The following is a 26,218-nucleotide window of genomic DNA, read 5'->3' as shown; positions in this document are numbered from 1 at the left end:
ATATATATTGTAACTTTTTGGAGCAACGTCTTTGTAGATGTTCATATTCTCGATCATACTTAAAACGCCCTTTGTGCTATGTTTCGGCCCTGTGTTGAAGCGAAACACACTCGAGATTTGACTGACTTTTCTCAAGGCATATCCTTTTCCAATCATACATGACTATACCATCTAATGAGCACAGTGAATAGCTGTCATCCTAAGCGTACAAGTTATTTAATCCCCAAGTGCATAGGGGTGCATAATTTGACCATCTGTTCGAGAAGTTAGGGGGAAAGATCTTCGACTTGAGATATGGTTCAGACTTACAGTACAGAGCACCTTCATTGCTTGCCAGCCATATGAAAGTTGGAGCAATTTCACTCGGTTGGCCTGGTCTCCCGATCATGGAACCGGACCCAAAGCCTTCCATTTGTTCGGGAGGCCGAGAGGCTGGCTGGATGGGGGTGTGCACAGGACCAGGTCTAATGCCAAAGGTGACGTTTATTAGCATTTGAAAAATACTAGTGGGTGCGTAGTGGTGGATGCAACACTTACGCTACAGCATTCACACGAATACCCTTTGGAGCTAAATTCTTTGCTAGGGCTCTGGTGAAGCTTACAATAGCTCCTTTTGTCGAGGAATAGTCAACCATAGAGGATGACCCTCTAAATGCTACAACCGAGGTTGTATTGATGACACTTCCACAGTGAGCTGCTAGCTAGCGATATGCATGGGTAATTGACAACTTACGAGCTTCCTTTCTTCATATGCGGAATTGCAAACTTAGTAATGGCAAACATCTGTAAAATATTGCTCTGAAATGTGCTGGCAACGTTGTCTAGGTCGATCTGAGCAAAATCTTTGCACATGATCTGCTTTGAAGCGTTGTTAACCAGAACATCGACTCGATCGTATCTAAAATCTAAAGTTAAGAGCGGATAGGCCTAGCGTAATTGGAGTACTCAAGACGTACGCGCTCACATGCTCATCCACCGCCTTCTTGCAGTTGTCGTTATTCATCAAATTTCCGGGGACGAGCAAGCACTTCTTCCCTTCCCGTTCTACCGCTTTCTTTGTGTCATTTGCGTCCTCCTGTTCTTCCGGAAGAAATACGATCGTTACATCAGCTCCTTCCCGAGCCATGAGAATAGCGACTGATCGACCAATTCCAGAACTGTACAATATATTTCAGAACCGACATTCAACAATGGCTCTTCAGGGGAACCAAATCAACGTACTCTCCGCCAGTTATCAAAGCTTTCTTGCCCTTGAGCTTGTTGGAACCAACATATTCCACGAATCGGCCTTCAGACTCTAGTTTGGTTGCCTCACTGGTTGGAGTCATGTGCTTCTCATATCTAACTGCTGGTCAGTTGAATTCATCGCCTGAGGTTGTTTGAAGTTTAGCGCTTGGACGTACCCTGGCTGTTGCTGAGCCTGCCCTTGTCGAATAGGCTGAAAGCTGCCACCAGTGCCGGCTCCTGACGAAGCCATTCTTGTACTCTGTAAAAAAATACGTTTTGAGACTCCTGTTCCACGATGTGATTGTTTGTGGAAAGCGAATGCGTCGCTCAAATGGTTCGTTTTGTTCAAGACACTTCGGCGAAGCATTAGTTTTAATAATGCCCAATTCAATGGGTCACAGGTTCCCATGAAAGTAGGGCCATTTTATAGTGTGGCATATATATATTCCATATATGCTGTCTGCTAGAGGGTTACTTCCCATGAGATCATATCTTGCCAACATGGAGACTCGGGGGCATAAATCTTGGACGGGAGAGCCGCGTTCTTGCGAACCACCGATGCTACCAAGTTTGGATAATTGGGTATGTCATTTAAACATCATAGGCCATCCATTATCCAAAAGCTCCAGTATAACCATGTGCGTCCGGTACAACAAAATGCTCCGTACACATGGCGATATGGGTGCTGCTCGAATCATCTTGCGCGTGATGGCTGGAAGTCTCGACTGAGGGTGACGTCATGTGTTAATGACTAAGCCCTGACATAAGTCAGGGGTGTCTTGGCATCGCGTGTCTGGACGGGCCAGGGGAATGAAACCTTCACCAAGCGGCGAGGAATTCACAAGCGACGGCAGAAGAGGGCCAGTCCGTCGCTATTGCAAATGGTGATGGTAAGATGAGCCTGCTGAGCTGGTTACGGAGGTTGTACTCCCTGGACACTCTCGACCCCCGTTTTACAGCGTCAGCAAACCAGAATCGGCCTTTCGCTGGCGGGACGAGAAATGGTGGAGGCGCAAAGCCAGCGAAGAATGGCGTATCTCCGTCCAGATGGAACACTCCCGAGTTCTACATTTACTATGTTGTCTTCATCATCGCTGTCCCGATGATGTTTAAGACTGCAATTGATGTTTCTCAGGGTGAGCGCAGAAAGCTAAGAAAAAAGGCTACCTGGCTATATGCTGAGCGTCGTTTTAGAGTCTCATCCGACTTACTCGAATTATTCTGAGCTCCTTGCTCCTGGATGGATCCCTGGTCGCAAAGTGGTATGCGCTTTGTGTCCCAAATTCCTCTCAAGCCTAATTCTTACACTTTGTTTCAGGACAATTCCGACCTCCAATACGCCAGCTTCCGTGATAACATTCGCTATATGGCACTGTTGATCATTATCCATCCGTTGCTTCGCCGTCTCTACAATCATTTCTTTCCTTCTAAGCTAGCGAATTCACCGTCCCCCAATAAAGCTGGTGTCGCAGTGGGACATCCTTCGGCTACCGCAGCCCAATCGAGATTCGAGAAACGAGTGTCATTTGATTATTGGTTTGCATTGATATTCTTAGTTGCTCTTCACGGATTTTCTTCTTTGAAGGTACTAGGAATTCTCTTAATCAACTATAACATAGCAACGAATCTGCCAAGACCTTATATACCAGCGGCAACATGGATATTCAATATCGGCATTTTGTTCGCGAACGAACTTCTGCACGGGTACAAGTACGCCAGGATTGCAGCCTCCATTGCGTCCATGCTCGGTCTTGGTGTAGATGCCGATATCAGCTCCTGGGGAGAGTGGCTCGATAGTTTGGGGGGTATCGTTTCACGATGGGAGGTCCTTTTTAACATAACCGTTTTGCGGCTTATAAGTTTTAATCTTGACTACTATTGGAGTCTAGATTATCGGGCTGGAAGCCCACTGGAGGTACAAAATTCATCCCTGCCCTCGCAACCATCTGCAGATGGCCCTTGCTAACATGCCAAAGAAGAAGCAACTCGATCCATCAGCCCTATCCGAGCGTGATCGCATCTACACCCCCGCTGATCCGTTATGTTTCAACGTTAGAAACTATCTTTCATACACTCTATATTCGCCTCTCTACCTTGCCGGTCCCATAATCACATTCAACGATTATATTCATCAGCAGAAATATCAACCGCCTTCAATATCAAAAACTCGCACTTTGTTGTATGGCGTGCGCTTCTTACTTACACTGCTCTCCATGGAATTGATTCTCCACTATATCTACGTTGTCGCCATCTCTAAATCATCCCCGGACTGGTCTATATATACCCCCTTCCAGCTGAGCATGTTGGGATATTTCAACCTCCATATCATCTGGCTGAAGCTTCTCATTCCATGGCGATTCTTCCGCTTATGGGCTTTGATTGACGGCATCGATCCCCCCGAAAACATGGTACGATGCATGTCAGACAATTATTCTGCCCTCGCCTTCTGGCGAAGTTGGCATCGATCGTTCAATCGATGGGTAGTCCGGTACCTTTACGTTCCTCTCGGCGGCAGTCGAAGTGAACGCAGCGATAAACCTTTTGTTTCCAAAGTGCGTGGCGTAATCAACTTCCTTGTCGTTTTTACTTTCGTTGCCCTTTGGCACGATATAAACCTCCGTCTCCTCATGTGGGGCTGGCTCATCACCCTTTTCGTTCTCCCTGAAATCCTTGCTTCTCTGCTCTTTCCAGAGCATAAATGGCGTACAAGGCCGAATACATACCGCGTACTTTGCGGGGTTGGCGCTGTGGCCAACATACTTATGATGATGGCGGCAAATTTGGTCGGGTTTGCGTTGGGGTTAGACGGTTTGCAAGGGTTATTGAGCGGCATTTTGGGATCGTATGCAGGTCTGGCGTATCTCGCAGGGGCTTGTGCGGCGGTCTTCGTTGGAGTTCAAGTTATGTTTGAGATTCGCGAAGAGGAATTCCGTGCTGGTATCCGGTTGAAGTGCTGATTTGCAACATGCACACGTTCCAGAAGGGTAGTTCGTCCCTGTGGTTACAATTTCATTTTATTTCCAAATAGACCGAGTTCGACGGTCTAAGACGGCCTGTTATGTTGTACATTATTGTGACACGCATAGAACATAGCGTTGGATTCTTCAAGGTCATAGCAATCAAGGGTTCGGAGCAATAGTTGCCGGAATATAGTCCGAAAACGAGCCAAAAGGTCAACTCTCTTTGATCTGCGAGCTACCCCTGAGCAAAACACGCATTATGACCCTACTTTTTGGGTTCAGGCGCTAGAGTCGGATGTTGTACGATTCACATGATGGCAATCTCGGAACCGTATAATCTTCAACCACAGTATCAAAGCCATCCCTCTTCGAAGGGTACGACTCAATAATTTTGACACTTCAGATAGCTGTCGAATAAATAAATAGGTACCGCACCTTTCTCGATATCGGTGACTACCGCTCCCCCGGGGGGAGGGGATAAATGGAGCAAGGATCCCTATTTAAAGAGCCTTTTCTGCTATCATCAAAGGGGGCCCGGAAGTATCTCATGATGGATAATCTTTCGCGAGGTGCTTGGATTTCAAGGAAACCTTCATGCTGTTAAATATTTCACGCAAAGATCCGGCCACAAGCCGTCTCATCATGTGTTCTTTGGCACTCTAAGCCGCACACCCTTGCTTGGCACCTGATACACTTCAACTTTCCCCAGTATCCACAAATTCCGCAGAATTGCCGCGGACGTTTACGATTCAGCTCGTCGGGAAACGTCGCACGGGATGTCTTATAGGTGAGCGGTGGTTCCGAAAGGAGAGCCTGCACGATACGCTCTGAGGGCGCGGAAGGGATATACGAGCGGAGAAGGGGATCATTGTCGAATTCAGAGGTGATTAGTTGGGATACTACTGGCTCTGGAGGGGCTGGGCGAGGTTGCTTTGATATTTTCGGTGTAGTTTTAGAAGACGTGGGGGGTGTTTTGCCAGCTCGTGGAGCGTTTGGTCGTGGCGCGGTGGTCGGAGCGAGTAAGACAGCGGCCTCTTCGTCATCGAGATAGTTTTTGAAAGCTTTCTGAGACATTAAGATGCGGCGAACATTGGAGGTGGTCTTGCCTCGCGAACCTATCAACAACACTTTTGTAAGCTCCTGGGAAAGAAGAAAATCATAATCGAGGGTGAAGAGGTCGTACCCCTTGAACTGGAATCCTTCTGCTTGGTTGGAATCGGAATATGGACCTCTTTGGGGTTATCCCGATCAAGCTCCGCGAGTCGTCTCAAAATCGCGTTCTGCTGCTTCGATGGGATATCTCCGCGTCCGATTGCAGAGTCTCGCACGCCTCGTTTTCGCCCGGCGGTGGTAGCTCTACCCTGGCGTGGGATGTCAGGACGGATGTCTGGAACGTAGGCCCAGCCCGGTGCGGAGGTATGGGACGTGCCCGTGGGCAAGACCTCAATGAGGTGCGACATTTCGATAACAATAATAGGATGCCTGTCTGTGCTTGCTAGGTTGGATCAAGATTGTCTCATTCGGCGTGGTTTTGGAGAGAGCGGCGGGAGGTGGTGATGTTTGGCTTGTTTGCACCACAGCTTCTGCGCAGCCAGTCGTTGATTTCTACCGGGGGATTTAAATTGTTTTCTTTCTTTCTTTCTTCCTTTTTTTTTTTTTTTTTATTTTATTATTTTTTGAAAAGAACAAAGCTCTAATAACGAAGATGAAGTATCATTATTATCGGGTACCAAATAATGCAATGCAGATGAATCTGGTGTGGATCGGAAGAGAGCAACTTCTGCATCACAAACAGATACCATTAACCGCTGTATTCTTTTGCACGCATTCTGTTTAGGTTTTAAATGGTAACGACCTCGAGATCTAATTGCCGAACACAAAAGCTCAAATTACATACAAGTACACACAGCGGATAAGCAGAAATGAACTTGCAAGAGCCGAATGAGGGAGACAAAAATTTCATGGGGAATGAAGACAGTCGTGACAAAAGCCAGCCAGACGTGAGTATAGCGTTTATAGTCATTTTTTCTTCTGCAACTGGTCCAGTTTGCCTTCCAATTCCACTACATAAGTGGAAAGGCGTTGCGTCGCAGCTTTTAAGGCCTATAGAAACCCAAGTGATCCCGAAAAAGCACAGGTCGTCAGCCTCAAACGTAGATCCAAGGAAACGGGGCACAAGGTATCACACTAAAAGCATCGAATCTAGTCTATCTATGCTGAAACAGTATTATAGCCCCGGGCAGCGTCCCGGGGCCTCTATTATAGCAGTCCCGAAATAAACACGCAAGGTATTGTCCCTAGAAAGGACGTGCATGATCCAGCGTTCGAGAAGTTGCAGCAGGCACAGAAAAAGGGGGAATGCAGCAGACACGGCAACGACGTTTCTTAAATGCAGTAACGTACGTAGATGTCTTCCGTCAGCATGTCATTTGACAGTCTGTATTCCTGTAGGATATAATAGTAGACCGAGGCGCCTGCGACTGTGGAGCCGAAAAGGAATCCAAATATTCTGGAAGTGGCACAGACATGAAGGTTAGCTATATTTCGTTAAAGGTAGGATAAATAGGCAAAAGCTGTCATCATACCCTCCTCTAAAGGCCCCAAGAGGCTTGTACCTTGGGAGAACCGTGTCCACTGAGTTGAGCAGCTGACTGGAGGTCGAAAAAGGAGCAGTTCTGTGGACGCGTGTGAAGGCAGGCGACTTCGCCATTGTCCGAGGCAGCGGAGAAAATGCTCTCGAAGCCATGATGATGATGTTCTGTTGACGAGGAGTATTTGAAGTAGGATGTCGTGATCAGACGTCGAATGTTGAGCTTTGGCGTTCGTTTTGTTCTGTTTGATTTCTGGCTTGGCAGCGGAGGAATTGAATTTCAGGAGATTGACACCAAGCACAGCTGGCGATACTGAGCGAGAGCAGTTGAATCGAATATCCGGTGCTCTCAAGCTGGAAGATTGAACCGATAAGGAGGGAATGATGATAGCGACTTTGAATCTGAATGCGGTCTGCCTTCTCTCTTTCTTTCTTTTTTTTTTTTTTTTTTTTTAATTTAAATAAGGCTCCTTGCTCACCGCACCATTGGCGCTTTTGTTTCGAAGGTTGAAACCCTTGCACGCCACACACGGAGCACAATTCACCGCAAAAAGGGATGCTTTGGCAAGCCCAAGACCGACACCAACGCATGGAGTCCTTGCCACGGCGTTACATACATGTGCAACGGAGTCACTGTCCAATGGCTTGGTTCGAAATCACCTCGGCTCCACCGAATAAAGCAGACCGAGGCGTCACGTCTAGATGAAAGCTTGATGAGAACGGAGTCCAGAGTAGCAGTTAAATACATATTTCTTGACTTTGTACAGAGTAATTGAATATACAGTGATTATATTACATTTGCATGAAAAGGACTTTAGCTCGCAATTGTAAAGTCGTTGAACAAGTCCGCCAGCAAATCATCTTGACACGCCAACAACTCAGGGCTCCCCAGGCTATATGTGCTCTCAAAGGCGTGGATGCTGAGACGCGTGAAAAATGGCCTCAGAAGTCTATCTACTATTTCATCCTTGGCTGTCTCTCTACTCAAATCGGTACCAAGCCATAGACGGTTGAATTCATCGTCACGTTCGCCGGTTTCGTGAAGGTGTGCCGTGGAGCCGTTTTTCGTAGTGCCCAAAGCTAGAGCAATCTCGTCCGCCAGTGCCACGGCCTCCCATCGATCTGGTGGGTATATAATATCGATTGTATCCGTGACAAACAGCCATTCCTGCAATTGGAAGTCATCTGGCGATGTAAGGAGCAAAGTCTCCAGAAGCTTGCAGGCCTGCAACAGGCAATACGGATTGTACGTCTCTGATTCCCGTCCCGGAGCGATGGTATAAACCACTTCTTGAAGCTCGGTATTAATCAAGGGCCAAAACGGCGCTAGATGGATTGTAGAAGTTTTAAGAACCAGTGCCCTGAGCACCATATACACCTCAGCTCTCGTTGCGGAAGAGGGTGACGAGATATGCGTGGCGGCGAGGAGATCTTCTAACTTCTGCTGAAGCCCAGATAAATCGCCGCTAAAATGATCCTCATCTGCGGCTAGAATCAAGAGGGCAATCCTGCGGAGATTCAACTGCGATTTACGGTCAGCTTCGAGTCGAGCTGCCGAAGCGCCAACACCAAACATTATCCCGGCGGATGAGGGCTGTGAGAGTCGAGACAATAATTCTGGAAGACGCTCTTTGTCCGTAAGCGTCCATTGGCGGAGGAGACCTAGCCAGTTGCTCTTCACAAGATTCAGCTTCATGCCGAAGAACTTAGGGTCATTTAACGCATCCCCAACGTCCTTTCTCCAGTATCTGGAAGCACTTGGGATCTTTGACATTTGTTGAAGGATATCTAACATGGTTTTATTGATATTTTGTGGGAATAGTCGAGAGTGAAACAAGGGTGCGAGTATATTTGTCGAAATGTTAGACATGGCGGACGCTATACGATCTGCGTCAAATGAGGTCGTCAATGCTGGCATGATGGAAGATAGTATACTGTAAACATCGTCCGGTCCGATTACTAGGTCCTTGCTCAGCGAGGAAACCTGGTTGTCTGGATTTTGAACCGCGCGGGACTTTGGGGATTGGTCTTGAGACGCGCCTATCGGCTTACTAGTCGAAATGGCAGTGAGAAGCCTCAAAAGTATGTCCTGTTCAAAGTCAGACTTATTTCTGGCACAACTATTAACTAAGATGACTTACTCCTAAGTCCCTTTTAGCACGTTGGTCTTCCCCGAAAGTTGTATGCTCCATCTTTTCGCCCAATATTGCCGCAAATTCCAACAGCCGAGATAGAATTTGGCGATGGGGAAAAGGATTACTTAGAACATCTCGTAGGAATGTTGTGCAATCCAACCAAATCTCATCTAAGACGTCTTCATCTAGCGATCTCGCATACATGACCAAGAACGCCGCCAACTCTGCCTCAGTTAAGTGGGACATCATGGCTGACTTGCGACTTGGATCCAGGGCTGCCGGGTTCGTTCGACTATAGATTGCATTGAAGACTGCCGGAATGGCTACTTTTGGTCTAGAACCCTCCAGCGTGTGCAGGAGGTTAAAGACAGATCTCCCGGAAATTCGATTACCTCCTCTGAGCGACGTACGCCAGAGGTCAATCAAAGTCTCCAAGCACTCCAAAGTTTCCGCGGTGAATAAATGCTCGAGGATACGCCTAGATCTGTTCCGCATTCTCAGTGACGTATACTGAAACGACGCCTGACAATCGGAGTCCCGTGTATCTTTGCCTCGGCCACTGTCACCCCAGGCCCAAATCGAATAGCACAAACGCACTGCATCTTGGAAACAAAGAAGAACAGTTAACCGATCGTTGGCAGTAGCGCTGCGAGGCTGGCTAGCCTCAGCGGTAAAAACTCCCGAAACCATGTTGCCAAAGAAGCTCTGCGGCTGATCAGGAGTTTTTGTTGCCGAACCATGTGATTCCTCGAGCAATAGGCGGTCATGGGCTGTAGCAATGCAATTTTCTAACGCAGTGAGTAAGGCGATAGTAACATGCTCTGACCGGTTGCGGGAGGCGCTTTCAGTTTGTTGGAACATTAACTGGAGTTCTTTATATGATTGGTTTATTTCCTTGCAGAGGCATTCCACCAGTTTTAAAAGCACCTGAAAGATAACCCCCAAGTAGAGTGGCAAACACTCTGTGAGGAAATGTACCCATTTATCGATCATGGGCCGTGAAGACTTCGCGCGAATGCCCTTCAGTAGACAATCTAGAAGTTGAGATGGAGGCTGTGGCAACTGAGATATAATATAATCCTTCTCCGATCTCTCCCCGGTGAAAGATAGCCTTGATATGTTTGACAATGCTTCCAGTGAGCTCCTTCTATGTTGATTTTTGGAAGCCATGGCAGCAGATAGTTCCCTTGTGTCATGTGCGAAGCGGATTTTGAGGGAAGGTAGAATGGCATCTATTATAGCACTTTGGAGCGTAGTTTCGTTCCTATCCAGACAAGACGATAACTGTTCGATAAGAATAGTATCCAGGCTGAGAGGATAAAGCGAGTCTGCGCCGGGGCCCAAGAGAAGTTGATGTAAGACAAAAAGTGCAACTTCTTGTAAGTCCTCTCCACGTAGACCCATGTTGGTGGAGATTTGTTGCCTCTCTTTGAGTACTCGTACCGATAGTTGCGCGATTGTACTCTGTAAGCTCGATCTATCTGTAGGAAGATGAGCTATATAACCTCTCCGGCTTCCTTGGGAAATAACATTTCACCTACCTTCAACATCAGTCTGGAGGGCTTGCTTGCTACAATTAGGAGAGATCTTGGAAGTGAGAGCGGACCAGCCAGCATGATTTAATGCTAAAATGGTATTTAATACCGCCTTAAACAAGTAAAGGCATTGGTCCCCATCATCTAGTCCAGCTTTTGCGTCAATACCGCTAGGAATGGAGATATCAGGTCTGAAATACTGAAACTCGGATAATTTTGAGGTCAATATATCTAAGACACTAGACGCTTGTGAGTGGCTGCCCTGATCCAGGAGTAATAGACAATTACATACTGATATGCAGTCGAGGGGTCTTGGACCCATTGTTTGACCATTGAGTATGCCCTACCAGGACCGGAGGCAAGGAGATCCAATGATATGAAAAGTGGCCGTTCGAGGAGTGAGAGCCTGTAAGCCGATTGCGAATCCCGACCAGGTGTTTGGTCGAACGGATATTCCCAGATAACCCTTGATGCAGAACGACTACTGCCAGCTTGATAGCTATGATTCCAGAGAACAAAAAACTTTTCGACTCGATCGACCGAGGTTCGGTGCGAGAAGCTCGATGTTGTAGATGGAATCATCAAAGATGTAATTGCGGCCTCAACAATGCGATCATTCCAAGATATTGAATGTAAAAGCCAGAAGCAACGAACCGCCTCTACATGAAACACCGGGCTCAATGGGGATAGGAATTCCCACAATTGCTGCACCAAATAAGGCACAATATCGCAGATTTGGCCATACGAGATATAGCTACCGGTTTCATGAGTGGAATACAATGTTGTAACAATGGAGCATATCGCAGAGAGCGTGGTCATTGATAATTGTCCCTTTGCGACGGAAACCTTTTCATACATTGCCAGGTAAAGCTCTCCACTTTCAAATATTTGTGATAGCGGGACTTTCTTGAGCAGTGATAGAAGGAAATTTATCTGGTCTTTCGGTCTGGTGTGTGGCTTTTCTGCTTTAAGGGCGTCAATAACTTGAGAATGCGCTTCACAAATAAGCAACTCTGCCAGGATTTTCGGCGTGAATGGCGGTTCCGGATCGTCAAGGCTCTCTTTCGTGATAGCATAGAATCTATGGAGTTGCAAAGATATCTCATCCAAAGTCATATTTTCTGCGGTCATTATCATCTGATGATGAGATTGATTGCCTTGTGGCTTTTGGATGAAAGCCCTTCCGGGAATCAAACCTAGCAGGTGGTGGGCGATCCAAGATGCCTCGTCGAATGCTGACTTAGAGATTTCCGAGTTCTCCTTTGTGGATGATAGAGTTTTCATTGTAAGAAGAGTACCAAGGAGTAGGAGTGGAATGTGAATTGTCAACATTTCTTCCTCTTTGATGTTAAAGTGGGATATGGCAAAACGTGCGAGCCGTAGGTTCCCTAACACTTTATCAGATACGTCCTGATTCATGTCAAGGACGAGAGTAAGTAGCTCAGAGAATATTAGGCTGCTTTCAACACCGTCGAAGAATGCACTTGCGGATCGGAGGACTTCATCAAAAGCCTTTGGGGTTGCAACCCGATAGTATTCCTGCACGTTTCGCAAGACAGGAAGAAATATCTCTGGTACAATCAATCCACCAACTTCCCAACGATCCATTAATGACAGCGATATTCGGAACGGCTTCGCTCGTTCCTGTGGAACCGTATATTTCCTTGCAATCATCCCTTTAATGCTGTTCACAAGCGGCACCAAACCGAAGCGTGCAAAGTATTTAGATTTTGGTATGCCCTTCTCTGATGGAAACATTGAGCGCCCACTAGTAATGGATTTTAGGTCAGAATCGCCATTTTCGTCGGAGTTCTGAGCTAGATCGGGCCCGAGAAACCATGTCCAGAGCCTGCGATTTAAGCTCATATCTCTTCGAATGACCACTCCTGCAGCTGCAGCAACCAGCAGCTCCAAGTCATCCGCGGATATACGAGTCTGTAAAACTGGGGAATGAAGGGGTAAATGGGTAACAAGTACGTCCAGGTAATTTCTTTGCACAAGCAATTGATCATCTGCTAAACCGGTTGCGAAGCATCTTATAAGCAGGCCAGGCTCGGGCGAAGTCAGAGATGCGATCGAAGCAGATATTTCTGTTTCTTCTTCCGGGTGTGCTTGGTTCAATGGAGCAGCCCATGGTGCATGTCCTCCCAGCTTTGGGAAATAACGGTTTAGATAGGCCAACACTCCCATTCTCCTTGTAGGACTGGTGATGGATGCGAGGAACAGGCACTGCCAAAAGTATTGACTGCCGGCGTGAGAGTCGGACGCACTAATATTTCCCTTAACCTCACTCGAGATATCTCGAAATCGATTCACTATTCTGAGAGTGGTCTCGAAATCCTCGCTAGTCTCTTCCTCTAAGCCAGGAAGCAACGATAGCAGTATTGCTTTCAAAGCCGGTCGGATGCATGCCGCATCTAAATGAGCAATATACGTTTCAACTAGCGAGAGGAACAAGGGTCGAACGGAAAGCGACGCAAAGGTAAGGGTGGGTGCAATACCGGGTAAGTAAAGCGAAAGATCGCGAGCGAGGCCATCTGGCTACAATGATAAATGAGCTCATGTTTATTGTGAAGAGCAAGAAGGGATGTTTTGGCCAGAGATACCTTCAACAATGCGAATATATAGCCGTATACCTCGAGTGCCTTTTGATGTACACCAGAAGGGAGTGAAGGATTCAGGCATTGAGCAAGTCTCTTAGCAACGATGACTTTCTCTGGGACGACCGCCAAAGACAGGGGGTGAGATTGAAGAGCCTATGATCATCATAATATCTCAGCTTATGTAGAATATAACTATATCGGCGTGCTCCTAACCTTGAGTAAGCGGCTCAGAAAGGAAATGTAGTCTGCCCATTCCTGCAGAGTCGTGTCGAATAGGGACAGAGCCCGCTCGACGTTGGAGGCATAGCGCCGATAGGCTTTGTCCTTTTTAAGTCCATCTAACACCCGCAGTGGTTAGTATTGCGTTGCCAAAGCTCAAGCCCTCATTCATGCTCGCCTACCTTCGTATGCGCGGCTTTGGTTTTTAGGCAGCGAAGCTTCAGAGCTCGCAGGAGACGAAGACCTTGCCAGACTCGCCGGATCCAGACTCATGATTGTGCCCGACAATAATATCTCCTTCGAATACACAGATTGATCGTCATCTTTGGCCGAAGCGCTGAGCTTGGTGGAGCCGAAGACCGGAGGACACGGTGGTTTTGTTATTGAAATAGTTCAATGCGCTTCGTCCACAAACTCCGCAGCCAACCCGATGACCTCACAACCCCGTTCCGTCTCAACATCATCGACTCTCATGATAGCAGTATTAAGAATACCCTGTACCACTTGAAGAATATAAATTGCATATGCCTTCTTCCCAACAGACATATTTTTCGAAGTCAAATATATTTCCACACATGTGCTTACTCGTATTTGATCTTCCAAACGACAAGTGTGGTGGCGACCATTCGAGGCGAATCTCCATGCAAATGACCCATCTCAAATGGATACTGGCAAAGAGAAAGACCGCTTAGATACGGAAAACCCATCGTTAATAGCTGGCAATACAAAGCAGCAAGCTACATCTCAAAGTTCTGAGAGTAAAACAAAGCTTGCTGTTGAAAAGGACACCGACCCTCCTCTCCCATCACGCCCAACAACCAGGTCTGCGACAGGGCGATCCAAGGCCGCTCCCGATACCGTGCTATCCATACGGCATGCCTCAAAGAATGTTCTTCAATCCAAGCCTACAACAGCTGTTTCTCTACAGGATATCAATTCTCAGACCTTCCAAGAAGGCTCCAACGATATCTATTCACTACTAGGAGCAAGATCAGGTAACGAGGAGGCTATCAAGTCCAAATGCAGTTTGAGTCGACCCGGGAGCGGGAAAGAAAGCGATGCAGCAGATTCTGCTAGCATCAAATCCGTCATTCCCGGAGAAGGAACGCCAGTTGAGGTGGGAAGCATTTTCGGCGATTTTACTGGCGCAGGCCAACCACAGCCGCTATGGGATACAAAGAGAAAACAAGTGAATATATTTGATCGTAGTGAGCCTGGACTAGAGGACGACGACCTCAGTCTAGACTTTGAAAGCGAATTTGATTGCGTTGAAGATATCGCAGCAGACGATAATGGCGGTGAGTGCTAACCAAGGTCTAGGGATCCCAAATCAGGTGGCTAACTCGGTTTTATAAATAGACAAAATCTTGGAAGAGTGGAGACAAAAAAGAAAGCATTATTTCATATTATCCGCGGCAGGAAAGCCAATTTACACCAGACATGGTGATGATGGTCTGATATCACCTTATATCGCCATCATTCAAACCATCATTTCGTTCCATCAGGAATCCAGCAATCCGTTAAAGAGTTTTAGTGCGGGTAGAACGAAGATTGTCATCCTTTCGCAAGGCCCACTACATCTTGTTGCAATAAGTCGCCTCCTGGAGAGCGATTCGCAACTGAGGAATCAACTTGATGCCCTATACATGCAGATTCTCTCTACGTTAACACTGCCTGCTTTGCAACACATCTTTGCTGTACGCCCATCTACAGATTTGCGGCGGCCCTTACAAGGAACGGAGTCCCTCCTATCGTCCCTGGCGGACAGTTTCACCAAAGGTTCTCCTTCGACCCTCGTTTCCGCATTAGAATGCCTTAAATTGCGAAAATCATATCGTCAGCAAATAAATAGCATTCTTCTAAAGTCAAGAGTGGAACCGCTCCTTTACGGACTCGTTGTTGCAGGGGGGAGGCTTGTGAGTGTTATTAGGCCCAAGAAACATTCTCTACACCCGGGGGATTTACAGTTAATATTCAACATGATTTTTGAAGCGGATGGAGTGAAAGCGGGCGGTGGCGAAAGCTGGATTCCAATATGCCTCCCCGGATTTAATAGCAGAGGCTATTTGTATATGTATGTTAGTTTCCTCGACCTTCACGATCACCTACCAGAAGACGACAAGGATATCAATAAAGACGATGCGGTGGCCATCATTTTGATCAGTGCAGACAAAGAGAGCTTCTTCGTGCTGCGAGAGATGCGAGATTCGGTTGTCCAAGTAAGTCCTTTCCCGTAATTTAAGCTCGTCGGGTTGTGATTAATTTCATTTAGGAACTGGAGAAAAGCAACAGCAAGAATATTATCAGGGCAGCTATCGAGAAAGGTCGCCCGGCCACCACGGATATCGTTCCAGGCACCGTTCTCCGACATTTCCTCTATAAATCTAAATCCAATGTTCAGTTCACCATGTCATCCTATTCCCCTGATTTCACAACCCTGGTCGCACGTCGAAGGTATGTCCTATATTCTAACAATACGATCTAAGCAGGGCTTAACTAGATTATACGCAGGTTGCTATCTACCTACCATGGCCTACATAGCAGCGTCCATTCTAAAAACACACATGTCAAGGTACAACACTGCGCCTCCAGGTTTATGAATTCTCTAGCATGGGTAACTCCGAATTTTGAATTGTACTGCGTGGCTTCACCCAACAGCAACAGAAATGCTTTATCTCAAAGTGCAAATAAGATAGCCCAGTGGGTGCAACAGGAGGATGAAAGGGTCTTCATCATCGGAGGTGCTGTAAGTGATCATGCAGAAACCAGTCAAATATAATCCGAAGATTTTCGAGTGACAATGCTAATTTTTGGAAGGTTTTCTGATTTTGACATCAAATATAATAACCAACCCGTAGTTATAGAAATTATGATCTTACATATTGATCTTTGACATAACATTACATACGCATGCAGAATCTCTCTGTGGTGATTGGACTAGGCATGGTCGGAAGAACAGGCTATGCCCACCTAGCTTCCTCGACGAAATCAACTAGTTGTCTATGATCATGTCTGCGTTTATTATAGTCTATCGCCGATGGAGCTAAAGACAAGTATCTCTTGCAAAGTCACAAAATTGATATCGATATTCTAAAAGTGAAGCCAAAGGAGAGTATTGAGGTATTGCCAGTCAAGTAGGCATCATTCCAATAGCAAGAGAATTGCTAGCCTTTGACTTAGGCGCATGCTTCGATCTGGATGATGAGGATTTCGATCGCCACTGGCCAGATCGTGCTTTTTTGCCGGAGCCACTGCTAAACGATTTATCCTTCCGAGCTTGCCTAGGGGCCCGGTCGCTTTTTGAACTGAACGACCCCTTTCTCGAAGTTCGTGGTTTTCCCGGACTGCTATTATTTTTCTGGGAACTTTGGTATTCAGTCACTATATAACGAATCAGCTGGTTTGACTTTTAAGGAATCGTGGAAGCAGCTATATATCTTACTTCGGGACCTGAAACTAGTGCTTGACTGAGATGGTCTACTGAAGTACCGGCTTTTTGTTGCTCCAGTCTCTTCGGAAAGATTTGGGTACTCCCGATAATCATCGTCATCTTTTTCATCATCACTAATAATAGTGACCACATTGTGATTTGGGTCCGGGACGGGTAATTCCTCTCGATCGTGATTGTCCACGGCATCTGCAGTAAACTCGTCGTAACGCTGTTTAGACATATCAACGAGCTTTAAGAACTTATCGCCGTATAAATCTACTTTCTCGGGGTCAATATCGGGAATTCGGAGCAGTTGACTCTTATCTATCATAGTATTCCTTCAGCAGTGGTCATATAGCAGTATAACAGGGGGTTGACATACTTTTGGGAAAGCGAATCCCCATCTCACGTAGAACTCTATCTGGAAAGGGTTGGCTCCGAAGGTTCTTTTTCAACATAATCTATGACTGTCTCAGCAATGTCACCGCACAGGCGCCTAAGAAAACCACTTACAGCTTGACATTCCTTCTTTGCCATTAATAAAAACTCGTCCAAAATCATGGTTTGAAGGTGAGTTAGGCCATGTCGGCTTCCATCATCCGTGATTCGCGGACCAACATCACGAACCCGGGATCGAAGCAACCTTCCACCCTGGCGAATAGGCTCAAAGCCATCGCTATCGCTTTCATTTTCCTCCTCTAAATCATCCTCAAAGGAATTTGCACACTGCTTCCTAGCACGACGTCGGGATACGCTTTGGATAGGAGAAGAAACGTTTGTTGATTGGGGGAGTTCATCCATCACCGCTCGAACACCTGTTACATTAGAACCCAGGTTTCTCTTCTGTGACTTCGACAGGGGTTTTGTAAGTTTCTTGGAATTCGGGGATACCCTGACCGCAAGAGTAAATTTTTGGCGTCCAGACCTAAAGTCAGCAGCCCTAGGGCCTAATTCGACGAATTGCTCGGTCATGTTTTTGTGGTTAGGAATGTTTCTTTCAACCAAAGCTCCCTCCGCAACAAGCTTCCCAAACAAGCGCTCAACGTCGTTGCGATCTAAATCGGCACCCATTCCGTATTCTTCAATTCGGGTATGCTCTTCTCGCCAGAATCTTTTAGGGTTGATACCTCTGAAAACATCGATACAGTAAAGGAGGGTTACCCTGTCATTTTGTAATCGGCTCACGAGCTTTAGAGCTGCGGTAGCATATCTAGTAAAATCGAGGATTTCGTGCTTCGAGCCTGACTGGCAGTTGTCGCATGTGCGCATACAATTCTCTCGTTTGAAGTTCTCACTGAAATACGCCAAAATCTGTACTCTTCGGCAATCGCTCTTATTCTGACAAAATTGAACAACATGCTGGAGCATTTGATGCTGTCGATCTTTTTGTTGTCGATCTTTTCTGCCATTTTTCTCGTCATCGATGATTTTCCGGATCGCGACCACATCTCGGTATCCATAGAACAGAAAACACTCGGATCGTTTGCCATCTCGCCCAGCTCTCCCTGTCTCTTGATAATAGCCCTCCAAACTCTTTGGGATGGTGTGATGAATGACAAAGCGGACATCTGGCTTGTCAATTCCCATGCCAAAAGCAATTGTAGCCACGATGACATTATGTTTTCCATCTTGCCATTCTCGTTGAACACGAATTCGATCATCAGGTGCCATGCCAGCATGATAATGAGTAGCCTTAACGTGGTATTTTGTACACAGATCCTTCGCAACTTTTTCGCAATTTTTTCTTGATAGACAGTATATTATCCCAGTTTTCCCGTAGTGAAAGTCAATGATTTTGGCAATGTTTTCAAGCACATCTTCGTGATTCCCTTTTACCCGGACTTCGTAGGTAAGGTTCGGACGGTTGAATGACTGAGTAAACTTTTCACAGCCATCCATACCAAGATTATGGATAACGTCAACCTTCACATTTTGCGTTGCTGTCGCTGTAAGGGCCATCAAAGGTACTCCAGGAAAGTGACGTCTAAAATCTCCCAGTTCCTTATAGTCTGGTCGAAAGTCATGACCCCACTGGCTCACACAGTGCGCCTCGTCTATAACAAGCCGGGCAAATTTCTTCCTTCTATGGAGCTGCCTGAGCGTATCGAGCATGGCTTGGCTTTTGTTGACCATTTCTGGGGTTACATACAACAGTTGTATTTGATCTTCCACCCTAGGGTCTTGAAGATACTCCAGTATTTGGCGGCGTTCTGCGGCTTTAAGAGAGCCATTGATAAAATGCGCTTTGACACTTAGGGATCGTAGTTGGCCAACTTGGTCATCCATGAGACTCAAAAGAGGTGATATGACCACTGTGACTCCTCGGGTACGACCGGACTGCACAACAGACGGCAGCTGGTAGCAGAGTGACTTTCCACCTCCAGTAGGCATCAAAACAAATGCGTCTTTCCCGCTTAAAGTTGCATTGATCGCTTCCAGTTGATTAGGACGAAAGCCACGAAGATTAAAGATATCCCTCAGTGCAGCCTTTACGTCCGCAGACCACGGATAATTCATTCCCTCGACTACAGCGGGTGTACCCGACACTTGCATTTTTTTCCGAGGTGGTGATCGGGCAAAATTAATGTTGCTTTCTTGGAGCACGGCACGAGCAGGGCGATGCATGCTGCTCTCGAAGTCCTCTGCTGCCTCAAGCATATCATCGTCATCTGCATCAACATCATATTCAATATCCGATCCTGGCCTTAGTGGTGTCCCCATGGTTCGGGAAAAGAGGTCGCCATCATCAAACACATCGTCGTCAAATTTCAGGTCGTCGATATCTTGGTAAGGCTTGTTGGAGGGGGAAACCCCCGGGCTATTCCTCCCACGCGCATCAAAACTGTCTTCAGAAGGTCGAGTAGATCCCGCTCTGGTAACAGATGTATTGGCGAACGTTTTGGTGCCAGAGTCGCTTCGATACGAGTATTTCCTTTGCGGGCAGGTGGTGACAGGTGTTGGTAGGGACATAGCGTGAGTGTAGCCAGAAACCCCGGCCAAAAGTTGAAAAGAGCTTCGTCTCCCGGCTGGTGCTGTACGAACTTCCGAAATTTGGGTTCCTGAAACCAAAACTCTATGATCTGGTGTTTGAGCGTTTGAAAACGAGCCGGTTTCACTGTCAATAAAAATTTGCGCCTCCTGAATCAAACCCACGATCTTTTCCCTGCGTTGAAGCATGTCCATTTCAAGATGCCTACATTCGATAACATCCGAAGAAGAAGACTCCGGAACATCCCCGGTCTGAATATGTTGCATCAGTCTAAATTTAAGCTCGTCTAGCTTATCGCGTAATGTAAGGTACTCTTTCTTTTCTCTGCAGAGACTCTCGATAGCTTTGAGCCTTGAAAGCAAGGCCTTGATCTCCTCTAGCACATCCGCTGGAGGGGCAGATCCATTGATCACATGCTGGTAAGCACTATTGGCTTTCCGATCACGCTCGGAATTTACCTTCTTTAGGGCATCAGTCATAAAAGAGTCGGCAATATTCAAAAATCTCGAGAAGAGAGGATTATCATTCTCAAGAGGAAATCTGGCGTCCGTGGCTGGTGGCATGGCTCCACTTTGCAAGTTGCAAGGTTTCTGCTTAGTCGTGTCACATTTGTCGTCTGTTGGGAGTGCGCTTTGATGCTTTTTACGTTGTACCCTTGGGTGCAACTCGGCACTACTTAAAGATGTGCGAGCTCGACCTTCCGATTCAGCCTCCCATATCGCATCGCTAGCTTCTTCTTCGGAATCGCTGATGGTTATGAGGCGTGTTTTGAGAGGAGAACTATGTTTTGGTGTCTTCTGAGACCAAGAGTTCATCAACTTTGGGGTTTTCGCCTTTGTTGGTGTGGGTGTCCGGCGTCTGGGGGAGGATTCACTGGGCGGCGGCAGGTCACGTTCATATTCGTCGCTTTTCCTTTTCCTACCCTGATTAGAGACCAAAGGCTCCCTGCGTGCAGCATAATCTTCTGTCCATAGCCGCTGAGGCTCCCCGAAAGCCGAAATCGTCCCAGAGGACGAAGTGTGATGTTCCAGATCATTGGTGAGATCAATAGACTCGATATCGTCAGGTAACAAAGCCTGGTCAAAAGGATATTTTGGTTTAAAGGAAGGCGATCGCCATATATCTGCCTTGGTGAGAGGAGATTCGGTGGAACTTTTTTTTTTTGCTGTAGAGAACTGTCAGCGACAAGGACACCACGCCAAAATACTAGCAAAGGCTATAGACTAACGTGTCTTCCGAGATCGAGATTTGCTTGAACTGTGTGCTTCTAACACGAATTCATTCTTTCTTTTCGATGAAGTGCTTGATTCAGTAGCCGAGCCTGCCTTGGTATCTAAACACAATAATTTTGACCTCGACGGTGAAGTTGGTGCGAACTGGAGCCAAGCCATATTCTCCGTGCCAGGTGAAACGCCATCATCGGCATTCTCGTGAGATGGTTGAGGGGTTGAATCAAGGCCTATCGTGCCAAAAGGGTATGATACGGCACTCTGGGCGGTATTTGGATGGGTGGGAGGAAATTGGCCGGCAAAGTCACGTCGAACAGGCTCGGATCCACGGTCTCGATGTCGCGTCTGGATTTTCACGGCTGCAAAAGATTCTTGGGGCCGGTTCAACAACCAAATCAAGTGATCCCCTAAATTATGTTGTGTCATAGATGCGAATCATATCTGTTCATCCGGAACGGGCGTTTGGTGTTGGCATCTGGTGGGTTGCCGTAGACTCTGGTGAGTAAATAAACTGACGACCGATGGACCGGCGTTTGGGACAGGACTCGACGCGTCGGCACGTGACGTGGGCCGAGAGGTGGGACGGAAGGTTTCTGCACGAAGAATCAAAGAGTTACACTAGCCCGATCATGACTGCATCTTTCGTTCACAGCCATATACATGCAGCCTCTGATCAAGAGGCGGCCTTTTGACAAAGACTACTCCATACTCATCCTTGCTCACTGGCTTTAACTACCATTTAACAAATGTGTTAACTCGTTAGTTACTCCGTAGTTCAAGTTTTTCCGATCTCCTCCGTCAGGTCTGCTCAACACCTCCAAACTGCCCGTGCACCACAGTTGAACTCATTTGTTCTCGAGAATTTGATAACTACTCCAAAGACACTCCAAAGTCAAGCAGATTAGGAATATCAATAGCTAGTCCTCGGTATGGCAAAGGATAAGAAAGCCAAGAAAGCAGAGCAAAAGGCCCGCACCGCGGCGAAACAGGCCAAAAAAGCGGCCCAGAAAGAAAAGAAGTCCAAAACAAAGGCTGGCACGCAGGATGACAGTGACGCTGAAGACGTTGATCTGGACGCTGTCCTGGCCGCTTATGCTGAGGAGCAGGCCAAATTTCTCAAGGTCACGGAATCGAGTAGCGAACCGCCAACCCCGCGCTCGTCAGCAACCCTTGTTGCGTCTCCGTCAAACCGGAATGAACTTTTCATTTTTGGTGGCGAGTTTTATGACGGAACACTGGCTACCTTTTTCAACAACTTATATGTTTACTTGATCGATAAAAATGAATGGCGGGAGGTGACGAGTCCCAACAGCCCCTTGCCTAGGAGTGGACATGCTTGGTGCCGTGGAGGGAATGCTGGAGGCATATACCTCTTTGGAGGTTGGTTGCCCCAAAGATAGAAAATATCTTGCATTTAGTTTGTAGTTTAGAACACTAATCGTAAACAGGAGAATTCTCCTCTCCCAAACAGGGGACTTTTTATCATTACAACGATTTTTGGCATTTAGATCCTTCTGCCCGTGAATGGACTCGTCTTGAGACCAAAAGTAAGGGTCCTCCGGCGCGAAGTGGGCATAGAATGACCTATTTTAAAGTGAGTCTAGCCTTCTCGTTCCATTTTACAAATAGGCTGACATCTATGGAGAATTATATTATTTTATTTGGCGGGTTTCAAGATACTTCGCAGCAGACAAAGTATCTTCAGGATCTTTGGATATATGATTGCCAAAAGTATACGTGGTATAATCCGACTCTGCCACCTGCATCACAAAAGCCCGATGCACGCTCTTCTTTCACTTTGCTTCCCCACGAGTCGGGTGCCGTGCTGTATGGTGGGTATTCTAGAGTTAAAATGTCAGTTACGGCTGGAAAGGGCCAAAAGGGTGGCGGATCCCAGCGTATGGCATTGAAGCCAATGGTCCACCAAGATACATGGTTTTTGCGTATCACACCTCCCGCTGCGGACGCTCCGGCTAATCAACCGCCAACCGTTCGATGGGAACGCAGAAAACGCCCGGCAAATCCCCCCAATCCCCCACGGGCAGGAGTGACTATGACGTATCACAAAGGCCGAGGGATCTTATTTGGTGGTGTCCATGATGTTGAAAAGACTGAAGAAGGTATTGAGAGCGAATTCTTCGATTCTCTTTATGCCTGGAACATAGAACGCAACCGTTTCTTTCAGCTATCCCTCCGAAAACCGAGGGCCGGAAATAAGAAGCAGCAACCTACTTCACAGGCAGCAAAATCGCGAAATCGAAGCAAAGCAGACGAAGAAGAGCTTCTCCGCAATTTGGCACGTTTAGAAGCGAAAGGGAGCTTATCACGAGAGGATAGTACGGATATGGAGATCCACCCCATGATTAAAGAGGATGAGGAGACGGATACAAAGCAACCGCTACCTGTCAAATTTGAAATGCCACACCCGAGATTTAATGCGCAGCTTGCAGTGCAGGAAGACACACTATTTATATATGGTGGAACCTTCGAGCGCAAGGACCAAGAATTCACGTTTAACGACATTTATTCAATTGACCTGATGAAGCTAGATGGAGTGAAAGAGATCGTCTATCAAGAACCCGATCACTGGAATGACCTCGCTGAAGCCGAAAGTGACGAAGAGATGGAAGGGGATGAATCTGAAGAAAGTGAAGACGAGGATGCAGAAATGGAATCTGTGGAGAGCCTATATACGCCTCCGACGGAGATCGATGTGTCGACCCTTGAAGGTACTGGGGCTGACCAGGAGCCAGCTGAGTCCAAATCACAAGATTCACGTCCTCATCCAAGGCCCTTCGAAAGCCTGCGCGAATTTTTCAATAGGACTTCGACAGAATGGCAAGATATTCTGATGTCTAAGCTCAAGGATAGCACTTTAACGATAGAAAAGACCATAAAGGAGCTAAGGAAAGATGCATTTGATCTGGCCGAGGATAAATGGTGGGATTGTAGAGAGGAGATCACAGCTTTGGAAGATGAGCAGGAAGCAGCTGGTATCGGCGAAGTGGTTAGCATGTCAGAAAGAGGGGATATGGCATCCGCAGGTAGGAGGAGATGAAGACAGATATACCCATATCAACTATTCATATTTTAAACAATTCGTGTCGCTGTCTATTTAACAATGTCTTCTAAAACACTCACAACCCTTGCAAAATCCCTTTCTACATCGACCTTGTAATTAGAAATTGCAATCCGACACGCAGGTCGTCCGTCCCAAGTCGTCCCGGACACGTATAACAGTGGTGTATTGTTGATCTTATTGACTAGGCTGTCATTCAAGTCATCGTCCTTTGCGCCGAATAAAACAATCATGAACGTACTCTCCGCCAGCTCCTTTCGCGAAGAAACCCTCGGAAAAGTCACGTATTTCGGATGATCGAATAGCCAATCCGCAATACGGCGGGCGAGCCTGATCTGTCTTTCAAGCATAATTTGATAGCCTTCTCGACCATATGCCATCAGAGTAGCATAGACAGGAAGGGCTCTAAAGCGTCTTGAATTCTCGATGCCGATATTATTGGGCGACACTACAGGGTCCATAGCAGCGATAGAAGATGTCAAATATGCGGCGTTTGGATTTCGAAAGACGTCTTGAGCGATGCTTGCATGTCGCGAAAAGAAGAACCCACAATCATATGGAACATTGAGCAACTTATGCCCATCCGCGGTAATGGAGTCCGCGAGTTCTAGCCCTTCGCATCCTCTTCGTACGGAGTTGAACTCTGCAGAGCTATCATCGTCGAGAAAAATACGGCCAAAAATCCCAAAGGCTCCGTCAACGTGTAACCAAGCACCATATTTATCACATAGAGCACGGATTTGTCTGAATTCATCGATTCCACCAGTTGCAAAACGACCGGTATTCACTTCGCCGCAGGAAACGGCAACAATACTCGCCATTCTAGCAGAAGCTAGCTGCTTCTCGAGACGCTTCATATCGAACCGGAGTGGATTTTCCGTAGTACAAATGGTCTTGACGTTTGAGCGGCCAATTCCCAAGATCCCAGCCGCTTTCCCAAGTGATGAATGCGGCAAAGTCGAAAGCACCTGCAATCCACTCAAGCCAGCTGCCCGCAAGACTTCGACAATCCCATATTCTCCGACACTTTTGCAGTCAATTCCTTTCCTCTCCGCTACAGAACGCAGGACAAACTCTCTTCCACATGCCAGTCCAAGTACATTGCTCGCCGTGGCTCCAGATGTGACAGTCCGATGAGGCCACTCCCTCGTCTCCAACCGAAACAAATCAAGCAGCAACTTCAGTGACTTATCTTCAACATCCGTGGCCACAGAATGTTCCCGGACATGCACCTGGACATTTTGATCGTATGCAGAAACAATGTTATCAGCGAACCATGCAGCGGGCGTGACTCCACCAGTCACAAATCCATAATAGTTTGGGCTTATGCTCGCAAAATTCAGTCCTGGAACAATGTCCTTAAGTAAATGGTCTTTAATCTCTGCAAAGCCCTTGCCCTTGCGTGGGAGAGATTCGAAGAGTGAAGACCTGGCATGTTCCAGATCCTCGGCTGTTGGAAGGACCCGAGCAGTAGGCTGCGTACTCAGGGCTATTCTCTCAAGAGCTGCTTGCTCCTCAGTAAGAGACAAATCGTGCATATCCATATTTATCCTGAATCTGCCTTTTTTGCGATTTTGCGATCGAGTTGAGGGTGTTCGAGTGAGGGGCAACAGGGATCTGTCATTTTTCCGTCTAGAGGGTCCCTAGGATTCAGCCATTCCCGAATGTCAGCGTACTTTGAGCAAACCCCGAGGCTGGAGTAGAGTGCTTGGTTCGAAGGTTTCTCTCCATCGCCGGAGCTTCTCGTATTCGTTGGTCCTTGGGAGTTAAGCTGATCCACCAGCCTTAAAATATGTAACGATTAACTTGGTCAGAAGGCGATGCAATGAATGGTAAAGCGGAAATTTCCCTCAATAGCCGGGTATCATCGAACCCTGTACGTAGTAAAGGGTGAGAAGCTTCAAACGGAGCTTCCAGCTTGCTCCAACTCGGCGTGTGCGCTCTTGGTCTCAACTTCTAAGGGGGAACCCGTAGTTCGCGTAACGTATGAACCATTTTAGCCTGTGGAAGAGCCATGGGACATGCGCTTCTAGCGATAGATCACATCTTCCACGCTGCAGTCCGTTTCCTGGTTGCGGAGTTAATGGCGATGGAGAATCATCCTAAAGTGCTGGGTTTGTTTTCGAGGTCCTTTCCAAAATCTCCGAGGACGTGATTGATAAAAGATGCATCGTCCCCCTCTTTAAAAGTTGGAGGAAAGATGGCCAAACAACGGGAAGGTC

General features: G+C 47.0%; 9 protein-coding genes across 9 annotated transcripts; 3 read left to right on the top strand and 6 right to left on the bottom strand.

The window, feature by feature from the left end:
- Positions 1 to 9: 9 nt before the first annotated feature.
- Positions 10 to 1,696, bottom strand: CIMG_01053 (oxidoreductase). The gene is made up of 7 exons (XM_001247281.2): positions 1,404 to 1,696; positions 1,222 to 1,341; positions 957 to 1,157; positions 734 to 898; positions 538 to 681; positions 310 to 464; positions 10 to 254 (listed from the first exon to the last, which is right to left on the bottom strand). The coding sequence occupies exons 1-7, from the start codon at positions 1,634 to 1,636 to the stop codon at positions 217 to 219; spliced, it is 1,056 nt and encodes a 351-aa protein (XP_001247282.2). The 5' UTR covers positions 1,637 to 1,696; the 3' UTR covers positions 10 to 216.
- A 370-nt stretch (positions 1,697 to 2,066) lies between these two features.
- On the top strand, positions 2,067 to 5,196 carry CIMG_01054 (glycerol:H+ symporter). The gene is made up of 4 exons (XM_001247282.2): positions 2,067 to 2,363; positions 2,422 to 2,489; positions 2,546 to 3,142; positions 3,204 to 5,196. The coding sequence occupies exons 1-4, from the start codon at positions 2,123 to 2,125 to the stop codon at positions 4,182 to 4,184; spliced, it is 1,887 nt and encodes a 628-aa protein (XP_001247283.2). The 5' UTR covers positions 2,067 to 2,122; the 3' UTR covers positions 4,185 to 5,196.
- Positions 3,261 to 5,672, bottom strand: CIMG_01055 (HIT finger domain-containing protein). The gene is made up of 2 exons (XM_001247283.2): positions 5,371 to 5,672; positions 3,261 to 5,302 (listed from the first exon to the last, which is right to left on the bottom strand). Exons 1-2 carry the CDS (start codon positions 5,645 to 5,647, stop codon positions 4,797 to 4,799), a joined length of 783 nt encoding a protein of 260 aa, XP_001247284.1. The 5' UTR covers positions 5,648 to 5,672; the 3' UTR covers positions 3,261 to 4,796.
- A 355-nt stretch (positions 5,673 to 6,027) lies between these two features.
- Positions 6,028 to 7,186, bottom strand: CIMG_01056 (uncharacterized protein). The gene is made up of 2 exons (XM_001247284.2): positions 6,773 to 7,186; positions 6,028 to 6,696 (listed from the first exon to the last, which is right to left on the bottom strand). The coding sequence occupies exons 1-2, from the start codon at positions 6,931 to 6,933 to the stop codon at positions 6,573 to 6,575; spliced, it is 285 nt and encodes a 94-aa protein (XP_001247285.1). The 5' UTR covers positions 6,934 to 7,186; the 3' UTR covers positions 6,028 to 6,572.
- Positions 7,187 to 7,486: 300 nt separating this feature from the next.
- On the bottom strand, positions 7,487 to 13,623 carry CIMG_01057 (cellular morphogenesis regulator DopA). The gene is made up of 7 exons (XM_001247285.2): positions 13,452 to 13,623; positions 13,264 to 13,388; positions 13,054 to 13,203; positions 10,740 to 12,988; positions 10,454 to 10,686; positions 8,919 to 10,393; positions 7,487 to 8,866 (listed from the first exon to the last, which is right to left on the bottom strand). Exons 1-7 carry the CDS (start codon positions 13,540 to 13,542, stop codon positions 7,592 to 7,594), a joined length of 5,598 nt encoding a protein of 1,865 aa, XP_001247286.1. The 5' UTR covers positions 13,543 to 13,623; the 3' UTR covers positions 7,487 to 7,591.
- Positions 13,624 to 13,930: 307 nt separating this feature from the next.
- On the top strand, positions 13,931 to 16,095 carry CIMG_01058 (vacuolar fusion protein MON1; the record flags this gene model as incomplete). Its single annotated transcript, XM_001247286.2, has 5 exons — positions 13,931 to 14,567; positions 14,629 to 15,488; positions 15,542 to 15,723; positions 15,781 to 16,015; positions 16,087 to 16,095. 5 exons carry the CDS (start codon positions 13,931 to 13,933, stop codon positions 16,093 to 16,095), a joined length of 1,923 nt encoding a protein of 640 aa, XP_001247287.2.
- Positions 16,096 to 16,399: 304 nt separating this feature from the next.
- On the bottom strand, positions 16,400 to 21,378 carry CIMG_01059 (RecQ family ATP-dependent DNA helicase; the record flags this gene model as incomplete). Its single annotated transcript, XM_001247287.2, has 5 exons — positions 20,917 to 21,378; positions 17,213 to 20,853; positions 17,082 to 17,160; positions 16,712 to 17,023; positions 16,400 to 16,650 (listed from the first exon to the last, which is right to left on the bottom strand). The coding sequence occupies exons 1-5, from the start codon at positions 21,341 to 21,343 to the stop codon at positions 16,400 to 16,402; spliced, it is 4,710 nt and encodes a 1,569-aa protein (XP_001247288.1). The 5' UTR covers positions 21,344 to 21,378.
- Positions 21,379 to 21,846: 468 nt separating this feature from the next.
- CIMG_01060 (kelch repeats protein) lies at positions 21,847 to 23,975 on the top strand (the record flags this gene model as incomplete). The annotated part of the gene is made up of 3 exons (XM_001247288.2): positions 21,847 to 22,297; positions 22,366 to 22,511; positions 22,563 to 23,975. 3 exons carry the CDS (start codon positions 21,847 to 21,849, stop codon positions 23,973 to 23,975), a joined length of 2,010 nt encoding a protein of 669 aa, XP_001247289.2.
- Positions 23,976 to 24,028: 53 nt separating this feature from the next.
- On the bottom strand, positions 24,029 to 26,185 carry CIMG_01061 (tyrosine decarboxylase; the record flags this gene model as incomplete). Its single annotated transcript, XM_001247289.2, has 1 exon — positions 24,029 to 26,185. Exon 1 carries the CDS (start codon positions 25,538 to 25,540, stop codon positions 24,029 to 24,031), a length of 1,512 nt encoding a protein of 503 aa, XP_001247290.2. The 5' UTR covers positions 25,541 to 26,185.
- Between the last annotated feature and the right edge of the window lie 33 nt (positions 26,186 to 26,218).

The sequence above is a fragment of the Coccidioides immitis genome (assembly GCF_000149335.2).
Source record: "Coccidioides immitis RS genomic scaffold supercont3.1, whole genome shotgun sequence".
Taxonomy (NCBI): Eukaryota; Fungi; Ascomycota; class Eurotiomycetes; order Onygenales; family Onygenaceae; genus Coccidioides; species Coccidioides immitis.
The sequence above is the reverse complement of the archived record's forward strand: the minus strand, read 5'-3'. Positions and strand labels throughout refer to the sequence as shown.

Bases quoted from the DNA above. Each gene is read 5' to 3' on its own strand.
- CIMG_01053 (XM_001247281.2), bottom strand. From the start codon at position 1,636: ATGGGAACCTGTGACCCATTGAATTGGGCATTATTAAAACTAATGCTT. The intron at 899-956 runs GTACGTCTTGAG...TTTAGATTTTAG, and splicing joins GTGGATGAGCATGTGAGCGC to ATACGATCGAGTCGATGTTC. The intron at 465-537 runs GTAAGTGTTGCA...CTTTGGCATTAG, and splicing joins ATTCGTGTGAATGCTGTAGC to ACCTGGTCCTGTGCACACCC.
- CIMG_01054 (XM_001247282.2), top strand. From the start codon at position 2,123: ATGAGCCTGCTGAGCTGGTTACGGAGGTTGTACTCCCTGGACACTCTC. The intron at 2,364-2,421 runs GTGAGCGCAGAA...GCGTCGTTTTAG, and splicing joins TGCAATTGATGTTTCTCAGG to AGTCTCATCCGACTTACTCG. The intron at 2,490-2,545 runs GTATGCGCTTTG...ACTTTGTTTCAG, and splicing joins GGATCCCTGGTCGCAAAGTG to GACAATTCCGACCTCCAATA.
- CIMG_01055 (XM_001247283.2), bottom strand. From the start codon at position 5,647: ATGTCGCACCTCATTGAGGTCTTGCCCACGGGCACGTCCCATACCTCC. The intron at 5,303-5,370 runs GTACGACCTCTT...TGTTGTTGATAG, and splicing joins GAAGGATTCCAGTTCAAGGG to GTTCGCGAGGCAAGACCACC.
- CIMG_01056 (XM_001247284.2), bottom strand. From the start codon at position 6,933: ATGGCTTCGAGAGCATTTTCTCCGCTGCCTCGGACAATGGCGAAGTCG. The intron at 6,697-6,772 runs GTATGATGACAG...TGCCACTTCCAG, and splicing joins CTTGGGGCCTTTAGAGGAGG to AATATTTGGATTCCTTTTCG.
- CIMG_01057 (XM_001247285.2), bottom strand. From the start codon at position 13,542: ATGAGTCTGGATCCGGCGAGTCTGGCAAGGTCTTCGTCTCCTGCGAGC. The intron at 12,989-13,053 runs GTATCTCTGGCC...TTATCATTGTAG, and splicing joins ATATATTCGCATTGTTGAAG to CCAGATGGCCTCGCTCGCGA. The intron at 10,394-10,453 runs GTAGGTGAAATG...ATCTTCCTACAG, and splicing joins CCTCCAGACTGATGTTGAAG to ATAGATCGAGCTTACAGAGT.